This window comes from Triticum aestivum, chromosome 6B (genome assembly GCF_018294505.1).
Source record: "Triticum aestivum cultivar Chinese Spring chromosome 6B, IWGSC CS RefSeq v2.1, whole genome shotgun sequence".
NCBI classification, from domain to species: Eukaryota; Viridiplantae; Streptophyta; class Magnoliopsida; order Poales; family Poaceae; genus Triticum; species Triticum aestivum.
In genome coordinates, this window is record NC_057810.1 from 2,932,999 (window position 1) to 2,941,738 (window position 8,740).

The following is an 8,740-nucleotide window of genomic DNA, read 5'->3' on the forward strand; positions in this document are numbered from 1 at the left end:
TGCGATTACGACTAGTGACCAATTTGCTATGTGATGTCATTGATGAAAACGATAATCTTGAGGAGGTGTTATATGACAATGATGTATTATGATGATAAATTGTTAATGATGATGATGATGATATTTATTATATCATTGGGTGAAAGAACCACGGATTAGTTTCAAGTGGATGGACATCCACTTGAAACTAGTCCACGGTTCTTTCACCCCGTGATGTTAATAACTCATTATGATGTAAAAACAATTTCTAAATTCCTGTTGTATGAAAACTTGTGTAAAGGTGTATGAATACAACATGAAAAAAAGAAATAAAATACAAAATAATAGTAGTAGCGCGGGCAGGGAGAAGCGCTAGTACTAATTACCAGTAGCGCTCCTCTGGGGAAGCGCTACTACTAAGTCGATTTAGCAGTAGCGAGGGTTGAGGCACGCTACTGCTAAGCTTTAGCTGTAGTGCCGTACCAGTAGCGCTCCAGCCCGCGCTACTGATAGGCCTAAAACCCGCGCTGCTGCTAGGCTTTTCCCTAGTAGTGAGATGGCTTCCTTTCTCACTTTGATCATCAATGCAATGTTTTTCTCGATGTTCTTGAAGATATATTCGACGTAATTTTCTTTAGCGGTGTGTTTGTTGGAATCTGATTAATTGTAGGATTATGACCATATTATCCATGAATATTATTTGAGTTTTTTTTCTGAATTCTTATATGCATGATTGTTATAGCTTTGTATTTCTCTCCAATCTATCTATTTGATTTGACCAACTAGATTGATTTTCCTTGCAATGAAAGAAGTGCTTTGTAATGGGTTCAATCTTGCGGTGATCTATATCCCAGTGATGGAAAGTGACAAGACATGTATTTGTATTGTTGCCATTAAGGGGAACAAGATGGTCTTTATTCATATTGCTTAGATCTATTTTTCTACATGATGTCATCTTGCTTAAGGCTTTACTCTCTTTTCATTAACTTAAAACCCTAGATGCATGCTGGATAGCGGGCGATGGGTGGACTAATAGTAGTAGATGCAGGAAGGAGTCGGTCTACTTTTCTCAGACGTGATGCCTATATACATGATCATTGCTTTCGCTATCATCATAAATATGCGCTTTTCTATCAGTTGCCCAACTGTAATTTGTTTACCCGCCGTATGCTTTTTGTTCAAGAGAGAAGTCTCTATTGAAAACTATGGCCACATGTCTATACTTTATCATATATAAATTCCAAAAATACCTTGCTGCAATTTATTTATCGATCTTTTATTATGTGTTTTTGTTTATCTATCTACTATTATCAGATTTAATCCTTAAAATTTACTATTGAGGGGATTGACCACCCCTTTATCGCGTTGGGTGCAAGTATTTGATTGTTTGCGTAGGTACTATCAACGTGGGCATGTGTTTTTTACTGAATTGATAACATTCGTTCCATAACTAAGGGAAATACGTACCTTTACTGTGCTGCATCATCCATTTCTCTCCAAGGAAATCCCAACGCAAACGCAACAAGTAGCAGAGTCCGCGGCTATGAAGTATGACAAGTGGCAGCTCCATTTCGACGGGCACGATGCGCGGCTCAACTTCCCATTCGGGACAGGTCTGGTCCACTTCGTCCCGCCAAAGCCGGGGGTGGTGAGCGCGGTGATGGCACGGGTGGACCGAGGTGAGGGAGTGCCTCGAGGCAGAGGCCACCGACAAGTTATACATCGAGGACCTCCGCCACCATTAGCAAGAGCTTGTCGAGGGGGAGCAGGCGATATTCGTTGAGAATGGCGGGGAGGTCATCGTCATCTCCGGCGACGAGGCAGAAGGTGGCGAGGAGGAGGAGATCGACATCGACAAGTGGCGCGTCGTCTTTCTCCGACGACAACGACGACGAAAGCACCAGCCTAGACCCAACTCTCACCGAGGGTGGCCTCACGAGTAAGTATTGCCTCGACCTCCACTTCGACTGTTGAATCTGAGTAGTTCTTAGTGTAGTTCAGTTTAATTTTAAATTTATGTTTAATGTTCTGTTGTCTAGACTATCTATGTTGAACTTATGTTTAAATGCATGCAAATTTCGGTTGAAATTTGATTGAATTTATTCAAATTTACCTTTCCGACGTCCTGCTGGGCATTGTTTGCCACATGATCTCCTCCTCGTGCGACCGTGTGCGCCTAGCCGCCGTCTGCAGGCTGTGGCATGACACGGCGTCGCGACTCCCGACGCAGCCTGCCGTCCCAGCTCTCATACTCTCGCCTTATGGACGCAGCGAGAAGAAGCAACTGTGCGGCCCCTACGGCAGGTGGGACCTGCGCGTCCCGGGCAAGGTCGTAAGCGGTTAGTCGGCTCCCACCTTGGCGGTTGGATGGCGGCAACGGATGACCTCCAGCTCGTGATTGTGAATCTCTTCTCCGGCACCAAGGTGGCGCTCACCGCCAACCAGAAGACGATCGCTTCTATACCCACAGTCAAAGACCCACACAACATCAAGAAAATCATCTTGTCCCAAGACCCAGCCTCCTCCGATGGCTGCATCCTCACCGCCATTACACATGATGGTGATAGTATTGCCGTGTGCAGAGTAGGTTGCCCGGGACTCGGTCTGGGACATCCTTGGCATGGGAACTCGCTCTGGGACATCGCCTTCTACGACGGTGAGGTATATGACCTCACAAAGCTCTCTGAAATACTCGTCAAGGTTGAAATCGTTACTAAGGAATACAAAACGCCTCAGATCATTGCTACCCACCCTTTACCCATCCAGTCGCGTAACTGGAGTTATTACAACCCCATGTACTACGATGCTTACATCGTGGAGTTGCATGGCGAGTTGCTGATTGCGGTGACGGAACAATGGTTGAACGACAATAAGTATTTCTTTAGGGTATTCAAGCTCGTAGATGTTGACAATGGCAAGGCTTACAAGCATAAGTGGGCACAGGTGACGAATTTCCGCGACTGCGCATTATTCTTGGGGTGGTCTAAAGCAGTGCATCTGCCGGTTGGTGGGCATCACCATGGTATAAAGAGAAATCACATCTACTATTATAGCCCTACAACTGAAGAAGAGTTGCCCGATAACAAGGTGTACTCCTAAGGACAGGTGATGGTGATCAAGTGTACTGCAGAAGTGCAGAGAGCACCATAGTATTGACGATGGTCAGATGGTGTAGGAAGGACAGGATACTCCCTCCGTTTGTTTTTAGTATGCATATGAGATTTGGTCAAAGTCAAACTTTGTAAAGTTTGACTAACTTTATAGAAAAAATATCAACATCTACAATACTAAAGCTATATGGTATGAAAATTAATTTCATGATGCATCTAACAATATTGATTTCATATCATGAATCTTGATATTTTTTTGTATCATTTCATTTAGTAGTAGTTCTCAGGGGTATCAAGGTTGCACTAGTAAAGCTAGTACAAGAAATAATCCTGCACTAGTAAAGCTTGTACAACACATAATCCTGCAGTAGTAAACGTTTTTTTGTATCATTTCATTTAGTAGTTGTTCTCAGGGGTATCAATGTTGCTTTGCAATTGTACCAAATAAATGCAGAACAAGCCTTAGAGAGTTTCATAAATCAAGCCCATTCCCCAAAACTGTACACATGTATGCCAACATTGCTTCATGCTTCAGGTTCTAGAGAGTTTCAGAAGTTCTTTGTTCATTCCTATCTATCCTAAGCAAAACGACATGATTCAATTTGTTTATATTACGAAAATGCGAGTGCTTGGTTTCTGTCTTGAGGTAGTACACTCAGGCTGCTTGTTAACAGAGTATATATTTTCCATGTCCACAGACAGATAGAATTTACAGCACAAGGAGCCTGCCCAAAATCTGATCATCAGAAAAATAAATCAGTTTGTCCAAAAGATAATCAGAAATCAAAGAGTAGAAAGCATCAGCACCATCCATCATCTATTAATTCCTATAGTAAAATGTGGTACAGGTACAAGATATATAACTAGTAGGACGTGAATCTGGAGAGCATTTTTTTGTACAAGTGCAACAAACTAGCATTGCTTTTGTGATCATGTGAGAAAAAATGTAATTTAAAAACAACCCAATGTTGCAACAGCACTCTAGCAGCAGGGCCTGCGCTCTGGTGGACTCGACCGGTTGCTGGGCCAGATAAGCCAGGTTTCTTCTTTCATTTTCCCTTCCTCTTCTGTTTTTTGCTTTTTGCTTTTTGTTTGAAAACCAGTGCCACACTTCTCTGAAATATATATGTTGCCACAATGGACCTAGCCAAATGCACATAAATTATTTCAAGGCATTTTGAATTTATATTCTAATTATTATGAATATAAATCTAAACTCAAATAGAATATTTATTTAAATTGAAAGCCCAATTAATTCGTTGAAAATGTTCACTATTTTGGATTGGATCAAAACCCTTGCCCAAGTTAACAAACATCAACGAAGGAATTTATGGAATCATTAAATGCATTTTTAGGGTGCTTTTCCCTTGTATTTAATTTGAGGCTTTGAAAAATTCCCTCAATTCCAATTTCTTGAATTTAAACATGACGCATGATGATTCTAGATGCAACTATTTGCTGGCAATTTAAATGTGACACTTCATGCTAGATCAGGATCCATGGCTAGCTGGAGGAGGCCGGGGAGGGATGGGGTTGCATGGGAGAGACAAAGGGGTTTTGTGCAAAAGCCAATAGCGGAGTGGTGGCATTGTTTTTGTAGAAGTGCCACCACTAACCTTGTCTGCACAACATATAGATTGGATGGTCAGAAAGTGTGCTCGGACCCCTGCTCCTTCCTATCTCATGAATAAATTCTATCCAAATTTGATCCGATTTGGTTTGGTAATACTTGGCTTCGTTTCCTTGTGATGTACGATAGACAGATTTCCAATCTCGCGTTGCCCCGCCTCAATAAATAAATTCCCCCGGATCCTAGCCCGGCCCACCCCGCAGCAACCAAATCTTTCCTCTCCTCTGCGGCCGCCATGGCATTTCTAGGGTCTCCCCAATCCCAAATTCATCCTCCCCCACCCTAATCCCGGATCCAGCAGTGATGGCAACCTCAGACGCGGGCAAGGAGAAGATGATCATGCTCCAGTCGTCCGACGGAGAGGAGTTTCGGGTGGAGGAGGTGGTCACCATGGAGTCGCAGACCATCCGCCACATGATTGAGGATGATTGCGCTGATAAAGCCATCCCGATACCCAACATCAACTCCGAGATCCTCTCCAAGGTCATCGAGTACTGCAACAAACATGTCACGGCCAAGCCAGGCAACGTCTCCACTGTATCCCCCGGTGCCTCTGCGTCTAACACCGTGGCTCCCGCCACCATAGCTGAGGACCTCAAGATCTGGGACGCAGAATTCATCAAGATCAACCATGCCACCCTCTTCGACCTCATCCAAGTATTATATTCTTTGATTCGACCATTTTTTTCTAGATCTACTTTTTCTTTGTGTTCCCCTTCAGGAACTCGGATCTAGATTGGGCTTGCACGTCTTGCTAATATTTATATTAGATTGGACGGACTCCACGTACAACCATCAATGTAGATTCAATTCAATTCGAATGGACTAGATTATCTTTAGATTATACATGATTGTGCTTTATTAGCGAAGTACACATTGGCCAACCATACAAAATCCTAGTAAATAGGTTAGGGCATCATCTTGTGGTCTGATATGTTTCACTGACATGTGTATATCCTTGTTATGTGTAACCTAGGAAGCTTTATTATGATCAGTGTGAACTTACTAGATGCACTATCATTGTGCCAACAAATTGTATAATATTAATATGCGGAAAGATCAGACTACTCATAACAATATATGGTTTTTATGCTTATGCTACATATATTAATGCTTCTCTCTCGCACGATAGGTGACTTCATGTGCTGTTTTCTGTTTTATTGTCTTGTAACACATCTTAATGCAAGAGAATCTATCTAATTATCCATGTTCTATAGCCCTTATAGACTAATGCTTCTCTTTGACACCCTATGGTTCTTTTTGCCCCCTCTCAGGTTGCAAGATACCTCAAGATCAAGGGTCTGTTGGACCTGACTTGCCAGACTATTGCCGACATGATTAGTGGCAAAACTATGGAGGAGATCCGTAATTTCTTCAATATTAAGAGCGACTACTTGCCAAAGGAGGAGGAGAAGATCTGCAGGGAGAACCAGTGGACGTTTCAGTAGAGGAGAGTCGATGTTGTGTTGAATGAATGTTTAGTATTCACCATCTCAACCTTTTAGCTACAATCTTTATGTTTTAATTGGTTGTAATTGTTCTGGAGTCTATGAGGTGGTGTCATTAACCTATTTAGAGTTTTTGCTTGCATGAATAATTTTTTATTGTGGTTAGTGGTCATCACTTGTCCAACATCTTAGCATTTTCCTAAGCTTAATTTATCCATTCATCTAAATCACTCATGTCAAGCAACATTTTCTCTCCAGCCAATCTGAACCCACTATTTGTTTAACAAGACAATATGCTTTATGTTTTATCTCAAGGTAGATGACATGATGTTGCATAAACCATTCGAAACGAAACATAGCCATAAAATTTTCATAAACAGTTATTGATGGTACAAGGTAGTGTGGGTGGCTCATATCCTGGGAAGCCAAACGATAGACCAGCTTTAGGGCCAACCACACACAAGGGGCATGATATTATCCTAGGCTGAGGAAGTCGATCTTCCAAAAGAATTTCTTAAAATCATGATGAAGAAACATGGAATTTCTTAAAATCATGAGATTCACCCAACGAGTGCTATTTCATTATTTGAAATTCTTGCTAGTACTGAGAATACTAAGAAATTCATTGTTCACAAGATAGAACCATGAGGAATCTAAAATAAAGCGGAGGCTAAAAGACAATCAAAGAGAGAATAACCTGTTAATAGAGAATATGTCATTTTCAAATGATCATAATGATAACTCTTAGTTTTGTCAAATGTATGGTTATATAAATATCATACCTATGATTCCCAAACCGTCAAACATATGGTCGAACCACACTACAAATTTATTAATAAGGCAAATAAGTTCATTGGAATAAATTGCAAAAATTTGCAAATATACAACTAGAAAAAATTCTGGTAAACGGTTATACTCAAAGCTTCATCTGATGCAGAACCATAAATCTAGTGCAATAAAATGATGGTGAATTCCATTGCATTGATGATATGTTTGCCTAATAAAAAAATTCAATAATATCGGAGGCCTCTGTTAATCTCCTAATTACCCTAAGATATTATTAGCCTATATTTGTGCTACTACATGTAGTAGGATGTCCAATATCATATCGGTCAGATACAATATTTGATAATGTATGTTTCAGTTCATACTCAATATTGTTGCATACACAATGGTTTTATAAATATTAATAAATTACATATTAGGCTTGATAGCCTTAGCCATCTTGGTTTGGGGATGATTACAAAATTGTTAAAAAGTTTGTTGGTCACAACTTAACAAGTTACAGAATTCCCAAAATCATCAGATTTTATGTGCACCGCATGTGCCATAGGGGAAGTTAGTTTTAAGGCACTCTCACCTTAAGATCTTAAATGAGATAGTCATTATTTCTTAAACACATTCAGAAGATATATGTGGATTACTTAACCATTATATGGGATTATTTAGATACATGGTACTCATGGGATTATTTATAAAATGATTTCATGTGTGTCTCTTATGACACAAAGAACCATGATCTTAACCAATAAATTTCTTAACTTATCAAAGTAGGACCAAATTCTCCTGAACACAGGATAAACCCATTCGAATGGACAACGTTGTTGAACTCATTTCACGAGCATTTTTTGATTGCATTCAATAATGTATGTATATACCCAGAATGGTTCAACCAAATTTCTTATCAAAGATAGTAAAATTAATTACATGACCAATCTTATAGAATTGTAAATTTACCAGCTTCTTGCTGGACACGTACGGCCTTACACACTGTGAGTATGTTGTAAGTATGATTTAATGATTTAAATAATACCAACTACATATCTTACTACTTTCCCCTTATACTAACTACATCAAAATCAACAATATATTTCCCATCTACGATAATTCGATTACATACCGATATGACCACTCCAGCATACATCAATGGGGTCTCACAAAAAAATACGGATCTATGTGAGAATAACAATTTATCCGTTAATCAAAATTATTCATAGCCCATATGTTGATTGCATCAGCAATAAGGTCATTTCCAGCATAAGGGGGAGATAAGTACCACAAAGAATGCCAAGAAGTAAATTACAATGTTATTTATTCAATCCTTATATCCACGTACTCAAAGAATTTGAAATAGAAGTTTAGAGAATCATATATTTGCAACACATTGCAAACCTACCACATACATTTACTGATGACAAGGTGTCACTAAATTCTATATTCCTGCAGCAAAGTACCAGAAAGAGTGGAAGTACCTGATAAACCACTCTTCTACCTAAATGAGAGCAAGAGGAGGAGAAATCTGACCAACCAGTAAATGTAATCCAACATCAGGTTGAAAGACACATCATAGGATGCTCATCATCCAAAGCTCAGCATAAATGTGAACAATATTTTTTAGTGTTGGGACATCGAAACACCTTAACTCCATTATTCTAGGAAATCACAAGGAGTTAGAAGGAATAAATACATTTCGAAAATTTCATCGATTTTCACAAGAATCATATAACATAAAAGACTACATTTGTCGACATATATTTATTCTAAAAATTGCTAAAACCTTTTTGGCCCTGAAC

The 8,740-nt window shown here is 39.8% G+C and overlaps 1 protein-coding gene across 1 annotated transcript; it reads left to right on the forward strand.

Annotated features, from left to right (window-relative positions):
* Positions 1 to 5,022: 5,022 nt before the first annotated feature.
* LOC123133032 (SKP1-like protein 1) lies at positions 5,023 to 6,167 on the forward strand. The gene is made up of 2 exons (XM_044552578.1): positions 5,023 to 5,376; positions 5,994 to 6,167. The coding sequence occupies exons 1-2, from the start codon at positions 5,023 to 5,025 to the stop codon at positions 6,165 to 6,167; spliced, it is 528 nt and encodes a 175-aa protein (XP_044408513.1).
* The last annotated feature ends 2,573 nt before the right edge of the window (positions 6,168 to 8,740 follow it).